The sequence below is a fragment of the Periplaneta americana genome, chromosome 2 (genome assembly GCF_040183065.1).
Source record: "Periplaneta americana isolate PAMFEO1 chromosome 2, P.americana_PAMFEO1_priV1, whole genome shotgun sequence".
In the NCBI taxonomy this organism is placed as follows: domain Eukaryota; kingdom Metazoa; phylum Arthropoda; class Insecta; order Blattodea; family Blattidae; genus Periplaneta; species Periplaneta americana.
Window position 1 is genome coordinate 63,474,648 of NC_091118.1, and position 27,487 is coordinate 63,502,134.

General features: G+C 36.0%; 1 protein-coding gene across 4 annotated transcripts in view; it reads left to right on the forward strand.

The window, feature by feature from the left end:
* Positions 1 to 27,487, forward strand: part of LOC138694295 (zinc finger protein 70-like) — a 249,443-nt gene that overhangs the window by 160,237 nt on the left and 61,719 nt on the right. Inside the window, exons 1-2 of one of the 4 annotated variants that reach the window (XM_069817856.1) lie at positions 5,189 to 5,429; positions 6,194 to 6,275. The exons of 2 other annotated variants lie outside the window; for them this stretch is intronic. In XM_069817856.1, the coding sequence (XP_069673957.1) occupies positions 6,273 to 6,275 (3 nt within the window). In that variant the 5' untranslated portion in view covers positions 5,189 to 5,429; positions 6,194 to 6,272. Of the gene's footprint in view, positions 1 to 5,188; positions 5,430 to 6,193; positions 6,276 to 27,487 lie in introns of those variants that run through there. One more of the 4 variants, XM_069817869.1, reaches the window with a different exon arrangement.

Here is a 27,487-nt window from a genome sequence, read left to right on the forward strand (position 1 = left end):
AAATGCAATATTAGTAGATATGCGAGTGAAATCGTCACTTCCGTCTGCCACAATCGCTGGTGTTAAAACAGAAAGCAGGTTGATCTGTAGTGTTACGTCATCGGCGTATGTCGTTTGTGAAATTGTGAATAAGACGAGTAAATTCGGCAATTCCAGTAGGCCTATTTCAATTGCCAGTGATTGGTTTTCTAGAATGAAGCATCGACTAGTAATAAGATAGCAATATTTAAAAAAATATCGAGACGGTAACACAAAGAAATGACCATAATTAGTTGCTTCACGTGTTAGTGAAAACCATATTGTGGTTTGTGGTGTGTGCTCCTGTAAATATCATGAACTGACAGGTAACTTGTAACTTTATATAATACTGCTCAGATCTGACTTTTTCGAAAGGAGAGGATGAATGCGTTGGGACTATTGATAATCCACTTCAAAGATTCGCCCCACTGCTATAAAATAAGGTAATTAGCAAGGGACCGCCGCGTCGGTCTTTTACAAGATACGTGACATGGTTAGTGTGTTAGTTGAGGGGATATCTACTGTAAGTGACGCGAGGCCTAGGATATGTGAAAAGATTTCGGCGATCTGAAATCATTGAAATCACGTCACTTAGATATCACCTAAACTAATCAGGTCTTCCCTTCCCAGCTGTACAGCTGTCAAAAGAAAAAGTGGCCGCTCTCCTCAAACAAAGTTCCCTTCGGGTATCTTCGCTACAATTCGAAGCCAGGCGATGTTACATGTTGTTGGACCACGTTGCCTGATATCTACAGTTATAATTGAAGTATACTGTGTGTTATTCGATAGCATAATGGTAGCGTTCAGGCCTCTTATTCATGAGGTCCTGCGTTCGACTACAACCCCGTGCTTTTTATGTCCTTTTTTGTTCTGTTTTTGAGAGAGACAAACTAGACATAATGGCTCCTTTCTCTTTTATGATTATTTTAGTCATTAACATCAGGTTCATTAATATATTATGCCATGGCTTTATCATTATCATTATGATATTGTGGCTGCAAATGGAGAGAAAAAAGATTTTATTCTCAATAAAATACCTTTCGTGGCATAAACGTAACAAATTTACTGGCGACGGCCTTAAAATATTCAAACAATTAAGCGTTCAAAAAACAAAACAAAAAGCCACAATTCAATATTTAGTCTATCTTCCTCTTATCTCGATCATCTTGCAGTCGAGTGGGCATGGAATTGACTAGTCTTTGCAAATAGCGACTGTTCTTAGACACGATATTCCAGGCATTCTGAACAAACACACATAAATGTTCTGTCCATGGGCAGGTCTTTCATTGCAAACCCAGCAATCTCCAATCTTTCCTATTTTCTGCCTTCCTCTTAGTCTCCGCATATGATCAACGTATCCTAATGTCGTCTATTATTCTTTTCAACCAGAGACCCAACCAATTCCTTTTTCTCTTTCTAATCAGTTTCAGCATCATTCTTTCTTCACTCACTTTTTCAAACACAATTTTATTTCTTATTCTGTCTGTCCACTTTACACGCACCGTTCTCCTCCACATCCAATTCGTTTCTCTTCATTTCGTCGTAATGTCCATGTTCTTTCCCCATACAATGCCACACTCCACACAAAGCACTTCACTAGTCTCTTCCTTAGTTCTTTTTCCAGAGGTCCGCAGAAGATCCTTCTTCTTCTATTAAAAGCTTCCTTTGTTCATGTTTGCAGTTTTCTTGGGAAGGATAGGCCTAAATGCGGTAACATCCCGTTGCTTTCCGCACACCACTATCTCTTTCGCATCTTATTAAATTCCAGGGGGCCCAAGCGTGGAGATGAGGAGAGTGGATTTGACTAATTGGGTCCTCCGGACTTCACCGAAAGTCACGGCAAAGGTTAAATATTAATTCTATCAGGATGTTTGACCCGGTCAGAGACCGGGAAATCTCAATTAGCCTTTGCCCCCCGCATCCTGGACTAGCTTCTACGAATCATCAGAAAATCTTAGAGTGTGATTGGGCCAATTTTTCCGAAAATGTTTCCACACTTTTGCTCTCGTAGCTCAGCGGACGAACGTCGGAATTTAGATGTCAACGTCTCAGGTTCAATTCCTCGTTACTCCTTTTCATTTTATTGTGGTTCAAGATAGTATAATGTAATAATACAAAAAGAAAAACTAATACCAGTATTATGCAACTGGATTTTTCAAAACTTAATATTAAATTTATGTTATTTATATCGCTAAAGAACGATTACAATATAAATAACTTGAATATTATTTATACAGTATCACTAAAGAACGATAACAGAATATAAATGATAAATATCGGTTTGTTTAATTAATATATTGCGAAAGAACAATAACATTATAAATAACTTGAATATTGTTTTATAATGCTAATGAAGGAAAACAATATAAATGATAACTTGAATATTATTTAAATCGCTAAAGAACGATAACAATATAGAAAAACGTGAATATTATTCATATCGGAATTTCACAGATTTATTACAGATGTATTTAAGAAATTGTAGAAGAATAGTAATCAGTAACAGTGTCCTATTTATTCTTTTTGGAGCCAAATTTGTAACTTTTAAAAGTGTGATTACTATGTTGAAGTGTATGTGTTGTAACGGATGCTTGATTTGTTATGTATGTGAGTCAGTTATGGGATGCTTGATGTCGTCGCAATGTCGTAATTATAGTTTGATTGTGTTTGTGTGACTATTGTGTATTAATTTATGATGTATGGTACGGTAAGCTGCATATTTGTGTTATAGAAGTGTTACGTATGTGTGTTGTTAATGTTTTTGTATGTTTCAAATTGATACCTGATATTTGTTTTGCAATCGCAATGCCTAATTTGCGGATTGCTTATGTTTTGTTTACATCGCGTAAGCTAATTTAATTTTCTTTTCCATTTCTCTTTATGCTTATTTTTTTTGTGTATAAAACTGTAGCCCTAACATACAATAGGGCTAACCCACATTGGAGATACAATAATAATTATTATTCATATCGTTATAATACGATAACAGAATACAAATGATGACCTGAATTTTATTCATATCTCTAAAGAACGATAACAAAATATAAATAACGTGATATCCATAAAGAACGATAACTGGATATAAATGATAATTTGAATATCATTTACATCGCTAAAGAACGATTAAAAAATAAAATGAAAACTTGAAGAAGGCCCGAACCCACGACCTTTGAATCATTATACAAGCACTCTACCACTGGTCTACGAGGCGCAGATATGGAACACTTTCATAGTTCCGGAACTCCTTGTACAAGCACATGCATCGTGTAACATCGCCGCGACCCGAAGTGGACTTTGAAAATATTCGCTGTTCACGAGTGCGGCCACTTTTTTTTTTTTTTGACAGCTGTACATCACTTCTTAGAGAAGGGCTGGGCACATTATGTGATTCTGAGAAATGAGCGCTGTTTACTTTGAAGAATAATTCTCCCGAGCGGTGTGACGCTCGCATAGGCTACTGTACGTCACTCGCTTTCATTCCAGTGGTTGACTCTGCAGTAGGATGGCGAACTTTGAAGGTGCACCCGCCTGAGAAGTTGTATGTCAGACGAAAACCTGAATTATATTGGAGATTGAACATACAAGTCTTTGAGTAATATCTTGAGACTGATACCTGCTCTGGCCTTTCCAGGCAACCGGTTGAGAGGGTGTAAGTTGACAATAGGAAGGAAGGGAGAAGTCTTGAGGTTGCGAGTGTCGGCCACAATATTGCGAGTTTCGTTTTAGTGCGATATTTTACTTCGACGTTATTTATATGTTATTTGTTTGAGTATTTATTTTATTGTTTTACTGTATCGTGTTATTTTGTATTTTTATAACAATAACCACTGGGTAGTGCAAGTGGAGAACAGTGGCGCTTCTCTGTGGTTAACAAATTCTATTGTGTTGTAGAATGCATCAGAACACAGACATATTTACGTTAGTTACATATTTAATAATATTATCTCTAATATTAATTCTTTTTCAAGCCGGTGTTGGAAAGAAGGGAAAGCCAGTGCAGTCAGACGGAAGAGAAATTGTGATTAATGTGCACAAGTTCTTTAAAGACGAATTTGATGCACTTAAAAATGGAGCGCCTACTATATCAGTCACAGATGTCATCGGACGAACTGCTACCGCGACTGGAGTATCTCGCGCAAGTGTTTACAGAATGTTAAATGAAAAGATAAATGCTGACAGTACAGGACCCAAAATTCGAACCCCGGGTAAGAAAAGGCCCAACAGTACACCGAAGAAGACGAATATAGACTCATTCACTGCATCTGTCATTAAGAGGACCATTTATTCCCTATACAAAACAAGCTTCGTTCCCAGTTTGCTTGATATACACAAAACTTTGAGGGAGGCTAAGTTAGTTGATGGCAGCATATGGGTAGTGCGACAAATATTAAAAAATATGAATTTCCGTTATGCTAAAAACATTGTGGGACGAAAATTGTTAATGGAAAAACCCGACATTGTAGCAAAAAGGTTTTATTATTTACGAAAAATGCAAGAACTGAGAGCAAGTGGTCGACCAATCGTTTATCTTGATGAAACTTGGTTGAATGTGAACCACACTCCAGGAAAGGTATGGTTATGTGACACGCCAGACGGTGAAATTGACTTACCTATGATTGTCCCCCTGGGTAAAGGGCAGAGATTTATTATAGTACACGCCGGGTCTTCTGAAGGGTTTGTTCCGAACGGCCTTCTGTATTTTCGGTCTAAATCCACAAAGGGACTATCACGAGGAGATGGATGGTATTGTTTTCAGGGATTGGTTTGTAAACAAACTCCTTCCAAATATTCCTCAAAATAGTGTAATTGTTATGGATAATGCACCTTATCATTCGGTGGAACTAAATAAGGCTCCAATATCATCAAGTTTAAAAAGCGAAATGGAAACCTGGTTACGCGAAAAGAACATTGAATACGATCCGAGATCCACCAAAGTAGTATTATATGACATTATCAAGACTAAGAAAGATAGATTTAGAAAATACGAAATTGACACTATTGCATAGTTAGCAGGGCATACCGTAGTACGTCTTCCTCCCTATCATTGCAACTTCAATGCAATTGAATTAATTTGGGCCCAAGTAAAGAACGATGTAGCCAAACATAATGTAACTTTCAGACCCAGTGATGTAACACTTCTCTTTCAAACGCATTATCAAAAGTGACACCAGAAAACTGGAGAAAAGCGTGTGAAAGTGTAGAAAAGGAGGAAAAGTTTTATTGGGAGAAAGATGGTTTAATTGACGAAGTCATCGATCGGTTTATAATCAACATAGGAGAGACAGATAGCGAGGACGAAGGATGTGAACACTCTACAGAGGAGCAGGCCGCCACTGACACTTCCACGGATATGATGGAAGGGATAGCACCTATGCCAACAACCCCATAATAGTAGCTGTGCGAGAAATAGGGTAAGTACATAATGCTGTCTCTGTTCAAAATTTTGTCTCAACTTGTTCGTCAAATACTGTAGCTAATTCATATGTTCCAAGCATTGCACGACTTCTGCAAATGAAACAACCTCATAAGTCTCGGAAAACAAACACATAGTTATTTTGGTTATTGAGTTTCAAAAAGTTTCGTTTCAATAGAAAATATTTATTGATTACAGATTGATATAATACTATTTTGTTACAATAGTTTATTCATGCAAAAAGTGTAAGAGAATGTTTATTATTAATTTTCTTCTTGTGTTTCTGATTGAAATCCTTTATTACATATGTTTATATTGTTAATACTATTATGTAATTGTAAAGCACTGTGCATATATATTGTGTAAATAAACCTAATGGTTTGTGTGTGTGCGTGCGTGTTTGTTTGTGTGTGTATGTGTAGAGCGAAATTTATTTCATTAAATTAATAAGAGTGTTATAAAGTCTGTACTGTACAATGGATTGATGTAATATCCTTCTAAACTTTTATGTACTGACAGACTGAATGAATAGAACAATCGTGGTTCTTGTTATATTAATGCAGGGAAGATAGCTGTGATGCGAGTCCGCCACTGCGTGAGCGTTCTGCTCTGGCTTGCCTTGCGGAGCGAGAGAACTCTGGCCGGCTTTACGGAGCCGCTCTCATGCCCGGCGCTGTCTTGGAGAAGTGTTTAGTTTACTTATGGCTATACGAAATTGAAGATACTATTGATCAGCTGATCAAATTATGTCCTGTATTTCAGGTATGCGCGGAGAATGGCCTAGGTATTTGCACAGGTTAGTTTCCGCTCTATAAAGCAGCACGTCGAGAGAAAACATCTAATGGTAAGTTTACAGATCAACTTACAGAATTGTAGTTAACCATATTCGTGTATAACGTAGAAGTAGTAGGGTTAATTAGTACGGTACTTGTGCAATATTTTAGTGAAAATGTGCTTCTGGATAAACCTAAGTAGGAACATGGCATAGTACCACAACATTCAGTTTCAGGGACAGTTGGAAACGTATCAACATATGCACTGTAAAAAGTATGCGATGGTCAGGAAAAATAAAATGAACATCTCGTTAAAACTGTTTATACGTAAAAGTTATAATCATTTTCTGTTGGAAACCAAAAATCTATTAATTTTACGAAGGGACATAATCATCCTACGAGTTCTCTTTTAGGAAAAGCATAATAATTTCGACACCAGAAGCTTTGACACAAATGTAAAAATATCTGTAATGTAAGATGATTCTTATATACTGATTAATTTCAGCAATGTTCGTGAGATTTACTTGACAAACGTCAACCTAACAAATGTAAATTTCCTACCGTTTCAAAATGAGGACCCGTTTCATTAACAGCGGTCAACAAATCTTTAAGCGACCAGACAATTCGACTATTCCCTTAGTTCGTGTATAGAAGAAAAGGCTATGCTTATGTGGTAGAAGGAAGTGTGGTACAACTATTATATAAATTAAATAAATGAATGAGTAAATAATTAAATAAGTAAATGAGTAAATAATTAAATAAGTAAATGAGTAAAAAAGTAAATAACTAAATAAGTAAATGGATGGATGGATGGATAAAGAGATAGATAAAGTGGTGAATAAAGATATAAATAAAGTGATGGATGAAGAGAGAAATAAAGTGATGGGTAAAGAGATAAATAAAGTGATGGATCAAGAGATAAATAAAGTTATGGATAAAGAGATAAATAAAGTGATGGATCAAGAGATAAATAAAGTGATGGATCAAGAGATAAATAAAGCTATGGATAAAGAGATAAATAAAGTGGTGAATAAAGAGATAAATGAAGTGATGCATGAAGAGAGAAATAAAGTGATGGATAAAGAGATAAATAAGGTGATGCATAAGAGATAAATGAAATGATGGATAAAGTGATAAATAAAGTGATGGATAAAGAGATAAATGAAATGATGGATAAAGAGATAAATAAAGTGATGAATAAAGATATAAATAAATGATGGATGAAGAGATAAATAAAGGGATGGATAAAGAGATAAATAAGGTGATGGATAAGAAATAAATGAAGTGATGTATAAAGAGATAAATAAAGTGATGGATGAAGAGAGAAATAAAGTGATGGATAAAGAAATAAATAAAGTGGTGAATAAAGATATAAATAAAGTAATGGATGAAGAGAGAAATAAAGTGATGGATAAAGAGATAAATAAAGTGATGGATAAGGAGATGAATAAAGTGATGGATAAGGAGATAAATAATCTATATAACTTTATAAATTTCGCAGTGACTTGAACAAAGTAGCCATTGTTTAATCGCTAATAAAGATTATTATTATTATTATTATTATTATTATTATTATTATTATTAAAAGTAAGGAAAGCTTGTGATGACATTATCTTGTAAATGATGCATTCACATCGAAATTCATTAATAACTGTTCATTCTGTATAAAGACTCTATGATATTATATTCGACCCAGCCTCTCTACTTTAGCTGGAGTTCATTCACTCTAAATTCGTTGTACAATTATAGCAGGAGTCAAGTAAACAGAAGTGTAAGTTGCTTGTTAACATGCGATATTCCTGCGACACGGGACATTTGTCTTTACTTTCATTATGCTGAGTAGATTATAAGCATGAGATTAAATCTATTTTTTTTTTCAGCAATTACGGCAAAGTCAAAAAGAGGTTGTTGAACACTATCGAAATTACATTAAGGAGATAAATGTTTCATTATAGTCAATTTCATAAGCGCTTATACCGGAAAACTGATGTAAAGATAGAGGTAAAAACAAAGGGAACATTTCTAGTGTTGTGATGCAAGCTCCAGATATTATTTCAGTTCAGTGAATTGATGGTGAATTTACTAGTATGACGTAATTTCAATTAATTACGTTTATCATTTCACCACATCTTTTGGCTATGTTTAAACCTGGTATAGGCACTTTTTATCCTACAATCTAACACGGAAGCAATGCTTTTGTGAAGGTAATTCATAATAAACTTATTCTATTCATTCTGCAAAAAAGCGGACAGTTGCATCGAGGCTCTCGGCTAGTCTGTAAGCAAGTTTCTAATTAATGTCCACAATGGAACATTCTCAGACTGACCAAGAAGTGTACAACACCTTGAAATATTTAATCTTGATCTGTAAAGTGTTTGGAATGGCTCCATATTATTTTCGTATGAGTAAGTCAGGAGAAAGGAAAGGTTGCTATAGACACATTGGATTCTTTTGGAGTGTGTTCTGTATAATTATATTGACATCGACATCGTGCTTTGTAGTGTACTATCAAGCAAATTCAAATGCTTCTGCAAATGAAATATTTATGGATCTTCTTAACATTACTGCAATGTGTATGACAACTCTTGTAACACTCTTTGCATTAGTATGTGTGAAGACGCATGACGTATTTAATATTATTGAACTGTTGAATGAAGTGGACCATTTTTGTTACCATTGGAAGAAAAATGTTCTTTCTATATTCGTATGAAGAAACGAACAACAGTATGCCTTGTTTTTCAAATTCTTCTCTTGCATGTTCCTCACGGAATAATAATAAGGTTAATATTCGAATTCAATTCAGATATAAAGAAAATAGTTACACTGTATTTCTTCTATAGTTCAAACGGAGTTATGATTACATTATTTGTGGCGTTAGTGTTTCATGTCAAGCAGAGATTCATGCTCCTCAATTCCACAATTCATTCTCTCAATTCAAACAAGCAAACGCCGGAAGATCTATCGCAACATAACCGTACTGACATAACATGTGAAGTTCGTATCGATAGCCCCGAAGACAGAATTTCTACTGTATCAGAAACAACAAGAATTTATGAAATTCACAACTTAAGGCTCATATACTGTAAACTTCACAACACTGTGAAAATAATCAACTCCGCTTTCGGATTTCCATTTTTCGTTGCTTCGTGTTGAATATTTTGCAATACAGTCAACATGCTATACTTTATATTGTCTTTCGCGTCTTTTGATAGTGCTGCGAAGGCCGACAGTTATGCTCTTTACGGGGTAGCATTTTCAACATGTTTAACTTTAATAGCATTAGTGTTACTATTCCAAGCGTGTGTGTCTTGCCACGTTACAGCGGAAGAATCTAAGAAGTCTATATTTGAAATTCGGAAGCTGTTTCTACACTCCGCTCTTCCAGTGAATGTCAGGGATGAAGTACATGAGCTCTTCGTTGATATGAACTACGGAACAATAGAATTCACAGCATATGGTTTCTACACCATAAACTTACCCTTTCTATACACTACATTAGGTGTCATTTGTTCGTATTTCGTAGTGTTAGCGAAGACTATGTAAACCAGTGGTTGTCAGCACTCGCTGAAATGTGCAAAGTAGGGCTGGGGACGGAGCGGTTCGGTTCGGAGCAGTTACTGTGACGTCATTACTCGCTTGATCGGAGTATAGTACCGAGTACAAATTTGTGGCGGCAGATTTAAAATTTGGATAGATTGGGTCGATTTTAGAACGTAATTTGAAAGTGAAACCAAGCGTGTTTTAAAAGCGTTGTAGTAAAGCGCTTTCGCTTTGCCAATTGACGTGAAAAAAAGTGTTTCTCTTCATTGCAAAATGCCGGTTGCAAATTTTATTTGCGTGATTACAACTACTTGCGGAGTTATTTTATATGAAAGGCCTGTTTAACCTTCAGTGTTCTTATATATGACAGACGAAATAAAATTGATAAAATAATTTATAATACTAACGGCTAATAAATTAGCATGGGAGGTAAACGTTAAACACTGCAGATAAGTAAAAAAACAAGGTAGAAAGAAACGGCTCCATGAAGCTCTGCCTAAAGCACTTAAAAATAACACACAGAATTATTTACTATTACGGAAAGTGGATAAAATAATCAATAAATCGTGGAATCTTTAACTGAAGAACATAATGATTATTTATTTTATAACATTACTAGCCTTCTGTACAACCATGTTCTCTTTGGTGAAGAGTAATATTTTTTTATAAATTAAAGTAATTCAATAAAAATTCGTAGAAATAAATACAAATAAAATGATGACTGATGATGTAATACGTATCCAATTAACACAAATAGAAAAATATAATGCACTTTCTTTTTTAACATATTTCAATATTAATCAAACACTCTAATATAATAATATTTTCAGACTGTCAGTTTTCATTAGGCCCACTTAGCAGGATGAACTCCTCTTCAATACTAGAATTTCAGCCCGCCTTGGGGATAAGGAAATAATTTGTCCTGCAGCAGGAAATATTTTAAATACAATAGTACCTACATTGTTGTCTGCTAGAGCTAAGTGAAACACGTGAACTCTGTTTGAACTGACCGGTAACGGCTACGGTTAACCGAGTAACTTCGGTGCTCCGCTGCCAAGCACATAAACCGCTAGAACCGAGTTACTCAACAGTTGTACTCGCTCCGTCCCCAGCTCTAGTGCAAAGGGTAAGCGGAGCTGTCCCGTGTGTCCCGTCGTGCAGCAGAAAGAGGTAGAGAGCATACCCGCTAGCAGCTACGAGTGCATCATGGTGCACTGTGTTCTCTGCGGGTAAAAGACGCTAGCCCCAAGGTGCTCTGTGCTGACACCCCTGATGTAAACCATAGATGGGGAATCGCTGTGTCGTGACTCAATTTGAGTCGCAGTCTCGAACGAGGTATTAATACTGTGCGGTGTGGATGGAAACAAGCAGAGCTCTACTTCGAAACAGTCAACAAGCCGTGGCGGATTAACATTTACAATGTGTGTCTCTCAAAACCTTCAACCTCTTCAAACAAGCTCAAATTTACTGAATTACAATGCTGAATATGGATAACGTCGTGAACATTGTTGTAAAGACAATCAATAAAATAAAATCTAAAGCACTTAAGCACCGTCATTTCCGAAAGATATGGGCAACATTATGAAGATTTAATTTACTACACTGAAGTGAGGTGGCTCAGCCGCGGTTGGATGCTACACAGATTCTTCGAACTTCGTGAGGTATTTGCTGAATTCATGCGAACACAGGGATTATCTGTTTCTGAGTTAGAAAACTAAGATTGGTTGAATGACCTGACATTTCTGACCGATATTTGTGAACATTGGAATCAGTTAAATACACATTTGTAGTGAAAACAAAAAAATGTAGTGGATGCGTATGGAGACGTGAAAGCATTCATTTCGAAACGATCTTGGAAATCTCAAATTTTAGAAAACAACCTGTATCACTTTCTTAGTCTCAACTCTTTAGGAAATGTGACACAACAAAAACTACAAAATTACAGCAATCTATTAGAAAACCTATATATAGGCTATTACAAAATTTAATTATCAGCGATTTAGAAATTCCAACGAATGCAAAATGATTGTTTATTGTTTGCTAATCAAATGACTGTTGATGTGCGAAGTGTTCATTTTAATTTACAGTTGGAAGTTATAGAAATGCAAAATGACATAGACATTTCCTTTAAGCTTCCACTTTCTGTCGTGAGTTGTCGCCACTACACACCTCAGAAATAATTTCCGAGGAGCCATCCAAATATCTTACAGCAAATGGTATTTCTAACAATAAAGTTAGTGGACAGGGGTGGGTGCGGAGGGCGGGGTATGGCTTGAGTTTGAGAATATGAACAACCCTTATTTCTGGGCAATGGAGACCCTGTCAGAGACTACAATTTGCAAGTACCCTTATCGCCTCCTTAAATGCTGTTCATTGGTAATTTTAAAAGAATAGAATAAACGAAATAATAAATTATTCAAAATGATATAATATAAAAAACAAAATTACATAAAGATAAATAAAATAAGCTATAATAACTACAAAAATTAACAGGACTTTCAGATGACAGGACAGCCGAAAGAATATCTGAAGTTGTATTTGATCATTTAGAACAATTTAACTGTAGCAAGAAATTAATTGCGCAACGACGGAACTTCGGTAAATATCAGGCAGTACAATGGCTTAGGAGCCATCTTCGCAACTAAAATGGGGAGGAGAATTGAACTTCACTACTAATAAATTGCCAGTTACAGAATGTTGAGTCAAAGACCAACATAGGTCTACTTGTATTAATTTTGCATGCTCTAATATATTATTATTATTATTATTATTACTACTAATATTATATTATTATTAATTATTAATTTCTGTCTTGGTCATCAGTTGTCAATCTCATATCCTACATACAAATATCACGAATCGCCACTGCATTCAATCAGTATTCTCGCCCTTCCATTCTTTGCATTTATCATCTACAATAGTAAAAATGACCTCGTAAAGCCGAGCCAACCAATCCATTATATTGATAATTTTCGACTGCCTAAGTAATATAAATGAAGGGTTGATAGCAAAAACCAGACAACTCCAAAATATTAATTTTTCAGAAAACGAAAAAAAAAAAAATGTCTCTCACGTTTCTTATAGGCCTATAATAAAATAATTTGAAATATTTTACATAGGTATCTCACATATACATTAACTTTGGTAAAAACTTTTACTGTTCTCCTTTATATGGCTTCTTGAGAGAGAGAAAAAAAAGAAAACATTTGGACATATCCAGCTTTAGCAGAAAATTTTATATGTACACAAATTAAACAACTGTATCAACATACAAATAAATACGTTATAAGTGTTTTATTAAATTAAAATGTAATGATTTGCTGAACAAGAAAAACAATACTATGTTTATATTTTTCTCTTTATAAATTTGTGTCCTTCAGTCTTTGAATTCTTGGCACGTCATGTATGTAAAATACCGAAAAATAATTATTCTAATAACAACACGAACTATGCTCAATCAAAAATTATTATAATAATAATAATAATAATAATAATTATTATTATTATTATTATTATTATTATTATTATTGTAGCTGTTTCCACTCATCACACCCACTGCTATTGTCATCTTCTGCCACCTCAACATTCTCCTCATTCTGATGACTTGCTTCTTTTTTGGATACGATTGATTTTGATGATCATTCATTTGCAAAATGAAATAAAAGAAGATAACACTACTGTCATTTTCATGATATTTTCTAACAAGAAGCGGATACATTTGTGATTTATCCGTCTTCTGCTAGAAAGACATTGGACTAATCCGCTTTTTGTAGAAACGCTACATTTTCAAACACTCATTTCAATGGCACAAATCCGGTTTTTGTAGACACTTGTTATGTCAATAGATGCTGCTTGAAATGAAGTGGAGAGAACTGTACTAAGCTCAGAATTGGAATTTTTGGACTTGTCCGGTTTTTGCTATCAACCCTTCAAATATCTCAGTAGAGTAAAAAAATAACCGAACATGTGTAGATAACTTTGTTGCAGATGACATATAAACATTTACACAACACCAGCTTCAAAGCACGCCTCTTGGGTAGTGACACACTTTTGCCAGCGTCCACACTACTTCTCGAAACATTCCGGTAGCCCAGTTTTTTTTAACTCGATATATGCAGCAAATATACTTTTTCAGAAAATGAGTTTTTTTTATTTTCACCTAAAGGCATATGCCTGAAAAGTCTTGAAGTTTTTTTATGAATACTTGTTCGTACAGATGTACATAAAATGCTCTAATGAAATACATTAACATATGGATCATTAGAAGATGATTTAATCAAGTTTTTTTTAAAGTCAATAAATGCAAAGATATACAGAGACAAAATGTTATAATACAAAGAGTCCTATTTGTAATTTATTATTTTTTCATTTTATTTTATTCATTATTTTTATTTTATTTTAGGCATAAATATTTTCTTAACAATTCATTATTATTGGACTGCATTGTAACACATTTAATAATAAACTTGTTAATACTGTACATTTTCTTAATATTCATTACATTATTATAAACTTTTTATTAAACTGAGAGTTTTGAACAAAGGATTGCTGAGATCAAGAATCCAGAAGAAGCAAACATATGTGAAGAAATCAGATAAGAGCGGCTCAAGTACCACAATGGCAATGAAGTTTAATAACACGAGTAAAATACAAGTGATTTGGGAAGTGATTTAACCATATTAGTGGGAAGGAAGGTCAGTGCCGAGAGAAGTGAAAGTGTTTCTGTGAGTGCAAGAGCTGAAATGGTGAGAAGTGAAGTGAAGAATAAGAATGACGAGTTTAATCCAGGACCCAGAACAGGAGAAGAGTCATCAAGTAATCTGGCTACAAAAGACGACATTCTGCTAATGATGAGCAGTTTTATAGCGGTAATAAAATAGGTAAGGAGTATGGGGGAGGAGGCTAGCTAGGATGGCGAAGTATAATATGTAGAAAATTAGTGAGGTCGGAAAATAAAAGTTACACATGAAGCAGATATAATAACGAGCATATTGGACAATGGTGCAATATGTTTTAGTATCAAGTATTATTAGAAACAGTATGTGTTCGATATAAGTGTACTGAAAATCAAGAACAGAGTCGTAAAAGTGGCAATTTTGAATGATCTAAATCAAGTTGTTAGGTTTTTAAAGGTGGGAATAATGATCAATTTAAATGGGGTCTAAAGTCAAATTATAAGAGCGTCTACAAAAGGTATATCTGTAATGAACGTAATTGTGGTACCGGATACAAACATTGTGAGGTCCACATTACATGGATGTAAATGTTGGCAATCAAATACAAATACAAAATTAAGAGTTTTGTTTAGTCATCTGTCCGAAGACAAGTTTGAACCTCATAGTTGACACGAATAAGGCATCACTCATCAGGCAAATAAGCCAGGAAATAATGGGGTATTGTAGTAAGTTCCTTTCCCGCTCCATTGGATACATCGCTGACTACTAACATATTATTAAGAGTAAACATTGCAATAATAACAATATCTTAACTTTTAAGAAGCAATGATTTTAGCCTTTGTCTTAAATTATTCTAAAACTACGGTTGCACCATTTTCGTTAACATCTGTTGGTAATGAAATCTCCTGATTCGCTCTTGTATTTAAAAATTCATACATTCAATTGTTCTTCTAATAATTGTAATTGTCCTATAGTAAATTAATCTCCTCAAGTTAAGTATCTCGGAATAATAGCCGACCAACATTTACGTTAGGATAAACATGTTCTTTCTTAATAGATTAGATTGAGAAAAATTATTCGCTATTTTGTCATCCTACGAAATTACTTGCCTGTCCATACTTTACGACTGATTTACCTCGCATTAATACAAGCTATATTACAATACGGCATTATAGGATGGGTAGTGCTTATAGTACACTCTTAGACAAAAAAAATGACCGGACTCTTGAAGCGTAAATTTGTCTAAGTTCCGTTCGGCTGTGCGCCTGATACGCAAGACTAAAATCAGAGTACTGTCATTGCAAGTTATCTTGAACCTTACATCCCCTAAGTCTGTCTTTGGAACTGCTCGGTACGGCATGTACTCATCAACGTAACGGCACGGCAAGGATGCCCCTCCCTCGGATAACGTGACTCTTTTCAAAAACGTTGATTCTTTTACCTTACGGCTCTCTACTGTAAAAGAACTTGGTTCAATACAGACATCATCTTCTCTCGATACTCCGGTTTTGAGAGGAGAACATAGTTTCGTAGCAAGCTTTAATTAACCTGTAATGAGTAAGTATTTAAATATAATCGTGTGTACACTCCTCTCTCATCCGGGCTGGGGACCGGCAATAGCGGAGTTACTACAGCTACTTCTATACATTATATAGGCCTGCATGACTTACACCTTCAGCTAATATGTACATATTCTTATAACAATATTTTACAGGCTTATTATTTGAATTTACATTGATTTAAAATTATACACAATCATATCCCTATCATTGCTGCTATCATCGCTTGTTCCAAAATTAATTATTTCGCCAATGGCATCATCCATTCGGAATTAGCTATCTTCTTAATCGTAGGTACTACTTTTGAACACGATAGAATTCTTCGATTGTATCCCGAATAACATGTTGATCGAAGTCGTCCACTTCAACTTTACACAAGTCTAATTCTGGAATGAAATAATATGTTTAGTAGAACTATAAGAAAATAATAACTTGCAACAGTAATTCATTATGTCGCTCTCAGTACACACACTATTGTACATAACTATTATAGCAATAATTTCTAAACATTACATACCTATTCTTTCTCGGAGTAGTGGGAGGTTCATTCGTTTGTAATTCAATATTATTTTTAATTCTCTTCCCGGAACTAATACTCTCTCATATTCCTTATCAAGAGGTTCCAGCAAACATTTGTTTAATTTTTCCTCCTCGCAACATTTATATTATACTTGCGATAATTTCTCTTTCTCCGCTGTGGATAATAGCGTTACTTTTTCTCCACGGTGGTGTGATTTCACCATAATTACTACCCTGTGGTTGCTGCTCCATGGTAACACTACTGGTACGCAGTGAAGAAAATAGTACTATGTTTCTTGACAAGAGATTATGCTGCGGAGCATGCGCAAACAACTCAGTTGGCTCCACCCACGTTACGCGCTTCCTTCCCTCTGCCCCTCTGTCCCCGCTCAGAAGGTTCAAGATAACTTGAAATAACAGTAGTAGGGACGAAACCAGCCAGATCCAAGAACATACTCTCATACCGGGAAACAACGGTTTGAACTGTGTATGTGTCATAGCTCCGTGGTAAGACTCTGGCATCACAGCCAAAAATCCCGGGTTCGCATCCGCCTTCGGATAAGTATAAATATTTATTTCGTTTTATTTTTTCTCTACCTGAAAATGATGATAATAATAATAATAATAATAATAATAATAATAATAATAATAATAATAAGTCTAATAATAATATTGCAACAACGAGAATAATAACAATAATAATATTCATAGTATTACAAACCCGAGAATAATAATAATAATAATAATAATAATAATAATAATAATAATAATAATAATAATAATTACTATCATAAAGATAATAGTATTGCAAAAACGAGATGAATAATGTTAAAGACAAAACCAATGCGTCCCAAATCGTCAGCCAACTCGTGCACAGGACGCTGCTTTAGTTGCAAAAGTAGAAGCGAATCCACTTCTTCAATTAAAGTAGGTATCGCTAAAGGAACGATAACAAAATATAAATAACTTGATATCGATAAAGAACGATAACAGAATATAAATGATAATTTGAATATTATTTATATCGCTAAAGAACGATTAAAAAATAAAATCAAAACTTGAAGAAGGCCCGAACCCAAAACCTTCGGATCATTAAGAAAGTACTCTACCGCTGGTCTACAAAACGCAGATATAGAATGATTCCATAGTTCCGAAACTGCTTCTACAAGCACGTGCATCGTGTAACATCGCCGTGACCCGAAGTGGACTTAGAAAATATTCGCTATTCACGAGTGCGGCCATTTTTTTTACAACTGTGCATGTAGGCGAAGCATGTCTTGCATTCATTGTGAATGGCACGTCACTGAACCTCTGCGTTGTTTATCGTTCCTATCCTCTTGGTTTCTCTGTGAGGGCGAGCGCGCTCAGAGAGAGGCTTAACGCCAGCCCTGATTTATATTCTCGTGTATAGTGTGTGCCAAAAAAATTTCTTGAATGATAGCATATACATATTTTTATATTTTCTTATTGTTCTCTCAATTCTGTGTGTGGAGAGGTCAATTTATTCGTTATTGTATTGTTTACTTTCTTTTAATTTTAGCCTTATGTAGAGAATTATTATGACATACCGAAGTACATATCGTCGCCTGAATGCAAGAACTAGGTAACTTGAATTTTCATATTTTGTGACATCGCCTATTTACTCATTTATTGCACTAAGGAATATGTCTCGTTTCTTTTACATATTTGTTATATTGAGAAATAGATGTCGCTGGTATCGTTCGATCAGTTACCTAGATCCTGGATTATATTTTGTGCGATTTTTACTATGCTATAAAAGAGGTAACTGAAAACGCAAATTTCGAGTTACCTAGTTCTTGCATTCAGGCGACGATATGATATTTCCGTGCAGGAATTCTGCATTACCATATGATGAAGGATGGATAGAACAGAGAAAAATTCTCTCCGGCACCGGGACTTGAACCCGTGTTTTCAGGTCTGCGTGCTGACGCTTTATCCACTAAGCCAGAATTTTTCTCTGTTCTATCTATCCTTCATCATATGGTAATGCAGACTTCCTGCATGTAAATATTATATGTACTTCGGTACATCATAATAATTTAATATGCTTAAGTAATCACTAATCACTTAGTGATTCAAGACTGCTTTCATCCCGTCGGATCCCGGCCACTAGTCGCTCGTAATGAATGCACCTCTGTACATAGTGCGTCGGACATTGTGCCACTGTCACATATTCGTCACTGTAGAGTTCAGTATTGAAGCTATTCTTCGCCTTCAGAGATCTGGATGCCGATGTTCTTAAAAGAGAGCACGATTGTTCTGAGGGATGACGTCACAGAGCACTGTTTCTGCCGATCACTGCTATAGGCACCGTGCATGGGTCTCAAAATCATACTGGTGGCGCCGCGCAGTGTCTCAATTCCTAATTAACTACAGGCTCGCAGTCATTCACTAGTCATGTGTGATATAGAAATTACATGCGGCTTTCTGCCGATAAAAAGTTGTAATATTAGTAAGAATGAGTTCATTGATTCATAGTGTTCTGCCAAAGGGCAGGTCTTTCACTGCAAACCCAGCGATCTCCAGTCTTTAATTATTTTATAGACTCAGTGTAAAGTTCAGTACTGCTAGAGGAGTGTAAAAATGTAACTACAAAGTTCCTGAAATATCAGTGAAGTTGTTTGGCATTTAAATCAGATTTCAGACCATTGAATGAGGGTGAACAGTCATATTACGAAAACATTGATATACTTATATTTGATGTCATGACGGCGTAATATTTGTGTGTATAATGTCTCTATAAATTACGTATTTTAATGTGATTTAATTCTAAAAGTAGTCTTAATTACACTTCCTGAATAATGGGCGACTGAAAATTCTCCAAAACACAACACATAATGAACAATATCGTCAACATACTACCTCTGATTGAGGTTCTGGATGATATGTACATCTGTTATCAGGCTGTACATCTCACTTGACGATATGTGTCAGAGGAAGAACAATATTGTTTGTATGCATATGAAGTCTGACTAGTGTAATTTGTAGCTAGTCGGCGATATATGCAATGGAAGGGAAAAGGGACTGGCCACTCTACCCCATGATATTCTGGCCTAGTTGCCTCATAAGTGATGCCTTGTTGGTATCACTTATGAGGTTCAGACTTCTCTTTGGACAGCTGAATAAACAACAAGATCAACATGCGGAAGCAGTTCAATTGATAGTTTGTGTAAAATGTTATACTGTATATTTTAATTCCCTGAATGCACCTTTCAACATGAATTCGAACACTGGCAACGCTGTAAGTAGTTTCGACTTCTTCAGCTGTTAATTTACCATCATGCAGATACGGTGGAGTAACATCAATGATCCCTTTATCGGAGAGGTTTGTTATTATTCCGGGAAAACCTGACTTCATCACCACCTTCTAATAAAGTCGATAATCCGCAATCAGTTGTTATGAATGTGTCACTCGATCTGCCTCGGTAGCATTAGATTTGAAGGCCACCATCTGATCCACATTGGGTGGCTGTTCCACTTCTGAACAATTAATTGTCACTTTACATTTTTCAATATTGCAGGCATTGTTTCCTGAATACTTTCTTTGCTAGGCCAAAACCCAAAATTACAATAACCATTGTGGATATCAACAACATTAAAATGGCGGTAAAAATAAATTATAATTATAATTGTACGATTAACTCCGAACATCACCCTTATAGCAGAATACGAAAATCCAGTTTGAACCTCATAGTTGACAAGAATAAGGCATCACTCATGAGGCAAATAAGCCAGGAAATAATGGGGTATTGCAGTAAGTTCCTTTCCCGCTCCATTGGATACATCGCTGACTACTAACATATTATTAAGAGTAAACATTGCAATAATAACAATATCTTAACTTTTAAGAAGCAATGATTTTAGCCTTTGTCTTAAATTATTCTAAAACTACGGTTGCACCATTTTCGTTAACATCTGTTGGTAATTAAATCTCCTGATTCGCTCTTGTGTTTAAAAATTCATACATCCAATTGTTCTTCTAATAATTGTAATTGTCCTATAGTAAATTAATCTCCTCAAGTTAAGTATCTCGGAATGATAGCCGACCAACATTTAAGTTAGGATAAACATGTTCTTTCTTAATAGATTAGATTGAGAAAAATTATTCGCTATTTTGTCATCCTACGAAATTACTTGACTGTCCATACTTTACGACTGATTTACCTCGCATTAATACAAGCTATATTACAATACGGCATTATAGGATGGGTAGTGCTTATAGTACACTCTTAGACAAAAAAAATGACCGGAATCTTGAAGCGTAAATTTGTATAAGTTCCGTTCGGCTGTGCGCCTGATACACAAGACTAAAATCAGAGTAGTAAGGACGAAACCAGCCAGATCCAAGAACATACTCTCATACCGGGAAACAACAGTTTGAACTGTGTATGTGGCATAGCTCCGTGGTAAGACTCTGGCTTCACAACCAAAAATCCCGGGTTCGCATCCGCCTTCGGTTAAGTATAAATATTTATTTCGTTTTATTTTTTCTCTAGCTGAAAATGATGATAATAATAATAAGTCTAATAATAATAATATTGCAACAACGAGAATAATAATAATATTCATAGTATTACAAACCCGAGAATAATAATAATAATAATAATAATAATAATTACTATCATAAAGATAATAGTATTGCAAAAACGAGATGAATAATGTTAAGGGGGGATGTAGGCCGGAAGCGCACCGTTTTTTGTATTCATCATGGTTTCCACAGTTTTGAAGCTATAAATTTGAAATTTGGTAGAGTAACTGACAATGAATGTATGTGCTTCAGTACCGATTCACAATATCCTAGCATATATGGAAGCGGAGTTATAAGCCAATGTATCCTAACCTGATGTATAGGAAGATAAGGAACATTTTCTCAATATCTATTGGACATATTGATTTTAAATTTTGTGTACATTTTCTCAATACTATATCTAACCAATCCCTGCAGACAGAAGTTTAAAATATCAAATACCTTTTTCAAAATATATTTTTTTTTATATGTATGGTAATTTGTTTTATTAAATGTTACTACTTTATCTAATGTAAAAACTTTCAATTCACATGTGAAATAAAATTTTCTGCAGGAAAACTTTTATAATTCAGTGATAAATATATGTGCAAAATTTCATTGCTTTATCTTAAATAGTTTCTGAGAAAATGTTCCTTAACTACAGAAAAATGTAAAGTACGGAAAACTTATTGTAAAGATTTCTATACACATGCGACATGCCATATCCATTTTTGTACCTCTAAAAATCCCCTGCACCATACTCCTGTTCTTCCTGAAGGTCCTCAGCTTCCTTCCTCTTCAGGGTCTTCTCTGCCGTGCCTCTTGTTGTATTTTTTGAAGAGCAGTGTTGGCACTGTCGATTCTCCTGCTGTCGATACCTTGGAATATGTTTATTGTGAACGCACCTGGTTCAAATACAAGTTCCTGAAGAGTTCTTATTCTCCCTACATTGCCATCATTATAGACCAAAATAACATCCAATGTGGCTATTTGTACTACTGTAGAAGACACAAACAGAGTTTTAGGGCAGCGCTTCCAAATCAGCTGATTCAAAGACTCATTGGGATTCTGAGTTTTGCCATGAACGCATTTCTTTAGGAGATCTGGCTTGGCCAGAGCCCTAAAAGTTGGTTTCATGGCATTCATGACTGGCTCTGGTAGACTATGTTTATGGCTGTATTGTTGTGCATTGTTTCGTGCCTTCTTGTATGGACACCACTCGCCACACAAACCATGCTGGGGTTTGGCATCTGTGGATAACTTGTGGAAGTAGATTGCCCATACAGCATGCTGCATACTGTCCAAATTACCCACATTCTGTCTGATGGCAGCTCCATAATACATTTGTATTGACTGGATTTCCTTCTTAGTTAGTCCTCCAGCTCCTCCAATCCCCTTACCATCTTCCAGTTTCTTACCCTTCATATCCTTGGTAAGTTTCAGCAGCCTAGAACCCATACGTTTCTGGACGTGTCCAACACACTCCAGCTTCTCAATAGGGCAATCTGATCCATATGGCTCACTTTCAAACACACTTTTGAAGGCACTGGAATCACCGTCTCCCAAGTACTTTACATAGCGTACACCATATTTCTCTTGGGAGCGATGAAAAATTAATTTCATTCCTGCTGCCTCCATCCCACCACTAGAACCATGATAATTCTTGCAGCAAGACTTAGCATGATTTTGTTCCCATTGCTCCTCTTCATTTTTATTTAAACTTTTCTTTCTGGTGGAGCATGTAGTGCAGTACTTACTCAGTACTTGGGCATCTAATACTTTACCTGTATCGATACTGACTACGGTCGATACACCATAGAGGGAGGAAAATCCACGCCTCATCCAAGTACCATCACAGGACACAGATAGATCATTTCCATCACAATCATTTACAGAGACTGCTTGTTGTACTGCTTTTGTCATAGACTCATCGCACACTTTTTTCAGGGATTTTAGTAGCACATTATTAGTATCAGTGTAACGTATTGTTGGTGGAGGCATGTTCATGAGACCACAAACCAAATTTGTTCCTTCCCTCCCAACACCAACATATCTCATGTTGTAAGTCAATCTAATATTGGCTTCATATGCATTATTTTTTCTATTAGAAGTTTTAAATTGTGAATCGAATCCACAATTGTCACACACTATATGGAGAGTACAAACAACACCACACCTGTTTTCATCATCATGAATTTTTGAGTGATTTGGAGCCACAAGTTGAGCAACAACAGGCATTGTTTACGGCAGAGGAAAGAATGGACAAATCAATTATTCTAAACCCTGTATTCAATTTACTTTCATCAACATTATTTTGCAATTCAATTCCTTCTCCAATCTTTATGCTAGACCTGCTCTGTTGTCCTTCTACATTGAGAGTTGGTACAGCCCTAACCTTTTCTTGAACACACACACGTTTCTTTTTTGTATTATTTATAATACTTCTTTTCACTTTTCTAAACACACTGCTACTGAAACGAGGCATACTGTATAAATAACACTCGTGGAAGACAAAACTTACAAAACCAACTTCACAACAAACACGTGTTTACTACCTCCAAACCAAGAAATCAAAGCAAGCATGCTCTTCCCGCCTAAAATACACGTGGTACTCCTGCTCACAGCCATCTACACTCAAACATATAGCCTTTCCAAGCGTTTACATGTACAAAAAGAGAGAAAATGAAGGATGACTGGAGTATTTGGTAAAAAAGTTGGTGTGGCACAGAGCGGCCATGGCTCTTTAAATTTTTGAAGCCCTTTTATAATTGGAATTCGGCCGTAAAATTTTGTGGACACATTCTCAAGACTATAAAGTTTATTTTAAACCACTTTTTAAAAAAAATGTGATTTTTGGTCATATCCGCCCTACATCCCCCCTTAAAGACAAAACCAATGCGTCCCAAATCGTCAGCCAACTCGTGCACAGGACGCTGCTTTAGTTGCAAAAGTAGAAAGGAACCCACTTCTTCAATTAAAGTAGGTATCGCTAAAGGAACGATAACAAAATATAAATAACTTGATATCGATAAAGAACGATAACAGAATATAAATGATAATTTGAATATTATTTATATCGCTAAAGAACGATTAAAAAATAAAATCAAAACTTGAAGAAGGCCCGAACCCAAAACCTTCGGATTATTAAGAAAGCACTCTACCGCTGGTCTACAAAACGCAGATATAGAATGATTCCATAGTTCCGAAACTGCTTCTACAAGCACGTGCATCGTGTAACATCGCCGTGACCCGAAGTGGACTTAGAAAATATTCGCTATTCACGAGTGCGGCCATTTTTTTACAACTGTGCATGTAGGCGAAGCATGTCTTGCATTCATTGTGAATGGCACGTCACTGAACCTCTGCGTTGTTTATCGTTCCTATCCTCTTGGTTTCTCTGTGAGGGCGAGCGCGCTCAGAGAGAGGCTTAACGCCAGCCCTGATTTATATTCTCGTGTATAGTGTGTGCCAAAAAAAATTTCTTGAATGATAGCATATACATATTTTTATATTTTTTTATTGTTCTCTCAATTCTGTGTGTGGAGAGGTCAATTTATTCGTTATTGTATTGTTTACTTTCTTTTAATTTTAGCCTTATGCAGAGAATTATTATGACATACCGAAGTACATATCGTCGCCTGAATGCAAGAACTAGGTAACTTGAATTTTCATATTTTGTGACATCGCCTATTTACTTATTTATTGCACTAAGGAATATGTCTCGTTTCTTTTACATATTTGTTATATTGGAAAATAGATGTCGCTGGTATCGTTCGATCAGTTACCTAGATCCTGGATTACATTTTGTGCGATTTTTACTATGCTATAAAAGAGGTAACTAAAAACGCAAATTTCGAGTTACCTAGTTCTTGCATTCAGGCGACGATATGATATTTCCGTGCAGGAATTCTGCATTACCATATGATGAAGGATGGATAGAACAGAGAAAAATTCTCTCCGGCACCGGGACTTGAACCCGTGTTTTCAGGTCTGCGTGCTGACGCTTTATCCACTAAGCCAGAATTTTTCTCTGTTCTATCCATCCTTCATCATATGGTAATGCAGACTTCCTGCATGGAAATATTATATGTACTTTGGTACATCATAATAATATAATATGCTTAAGTAATCACTAATCACTTAGTGATTCAAGACTGCTTTCATCCCGTCGGATCCCGGCCACTAGTCGCTCGTAATGAATGCACCTCTGTACATAGTGCGTCGGACATTGTGCCACTGTCACATATTCGTCACTGTAGAGTTCAGTATTGAAGCTATTCTTCGCCTTCAGAGCTCTGGATGCCGATGTTCTTAAAAGAGAGCACGATTGCTCTGAGGGATGACGTCACAGAGCACTGTTTCTGCCGATCACTGCTATAGGAGATGTGGAATTACTTCCCAACCAAGCTGCTTTCGTCATTTTAGCGGAGTATGGGCATGCATTATCGTGTTGCAGTCTTGTCAAAACAAGCCTAATTGTAAGTGCAGTGATCTGTTCTATGTCCAGCTCTCGTAAAGTCAAGGCAAGCCAGTATCTCTACATTACGGACAGTCAAATTTTTGACGTCGGAATCAGAAAATGTGGCACTTGAAATATTAATTAGTCTTGGAGTTATTGGAAGCCTGTCAGAAGACTTCTTTCTTGAAGCCTTGTGCTGCGACGACAATGCTGCTAGTGCGCTCTGATTTCATAGAAACAAAACTGAATGAAGTGAAGAAAAGAAAGTTTAAAAAAGATGGAAAGTTAAAAATGTACTACTTAAAATATACAGTATATGTAAAATGATTAATACATTCATAAAAATGTTTTAATAAAAATGATGGTTACTTTATATTATTTTCAGTCGCATCATATCGTCAGCTTACAAGCAAAACACACTAAAAAATTATTTCCTCTGAGAAAAAGGCGTTTTGAAATCTCTTGACGAAACTGAATCCTCAAAGTATTATTTTAATAAGTTGTTTCTCTTTATGTATATTTAATTTTTCAATTCTATGATTTTCGGAAAGTCTTTCATGATATACAAAGCAATGAAGGAAAAAAAAGCGGTCAAGGGTGGCAAGTCGAGACTCACTTGGCTTTCGGGGAGATCCGTGAAAGTGTTTCACACCAGACATCCCTAAGACGCAAGTTGCGTTGACCACTCCAGAGTGCCCGTCAACCACAATGTAGTACATACTAGACTGTAGTATCAGTATCAACAGCTAGCACGCACAGAAACACTAGATGTGTGATACACTCTAAAGATTTTCATGCCTGTTAATACGCTAGCACTTGGAGGTGAATACTGTTCAAAATTCACGAGAGGATCTTTGCGTGGTCCTTGCGGGGTAAGAGGGGAGAGCAGGTGGATGGGAGTGGTGTCATTGGTCAACTGGTTCAGTCAATGGCCGGCCTGTTCCTGTCGAGGATCTTCTCGTGAAATCCGGACTGTATCATCTCCAAGTGTCTCACAATCGTTTTCACGACGGTTCCTAGGAAATGCCCGGAGTTAGACGTCGGAGGTGACATCAACCACAGTCTAATATATACTAGGCCTATGTATATATTAGACGGTGATATCAGCACCACAGTAACTTCTATACAGTGACCCTGTACGCCCACAGATATTACCTACTGTGATTATCACCTCGCCTTTTCACAAAATCTGTCACTACTAACCAAGTATGTCTTCCCTGACAAATAAACACTATAATTGGCGTTTATATAGTAATTTTAGACTACACGTAGTATACGCAAGAGATAAAAATTATACAAATGTTGCAAATTTGTTGTTACATATAAAGTAGTTTTTTTTTCATACGTTACCTAATTTGGAAATTTCTCTACCTAATGAGACTAAATTTAATATTGTAGTAATGTGGGAGGAAGTGGACTTTCAGTTCTCGTCCGATCACCGAAATCAAGCGACTTTCAGCGTAGTCAGTACTTGGATGGGTGACTGGTTGGGAACACCACCAATGCCTTTGTTGTTTTGCTGACAGTTAAATTTTGTGTACTTCTTCAAATAAGCGTGTTTTAACCTGTGAAAGCTTGCCTTAACCATAGCCCGCTCCTAATCAATATTATTATGCTCTACCAGCCTTGGCAATACATACCTCTCTATGTTATGGTACGTAGTTTCTTTTTGCTCCGCTGTGGCGCTGATCACCGACTGTTCCTAGAGCTCTATATAGACAGAGTACCGCAACTGTCTTCCCTACCGCTTGCCGACAATGCGGCGCTCTGATTGGTTCACGTGACCTCGCGCGCTTCTCTGGACCCAAAGCCCGCTAGTAGTAGCATAAGAAAACCATTGAATTCGGTTAAATATCAACTTTCTTCTTAGTTTAAAGGCAGTAAAATGCCACAATGTTGTGCATATGGATGTTACACAAGGCAAGAGAAAGATGCACATCTTTATCGGATATCTCAAGGGTAGAGAGACAAGAAAAGAAGAAAAATGTGGGTGGCAAGGATA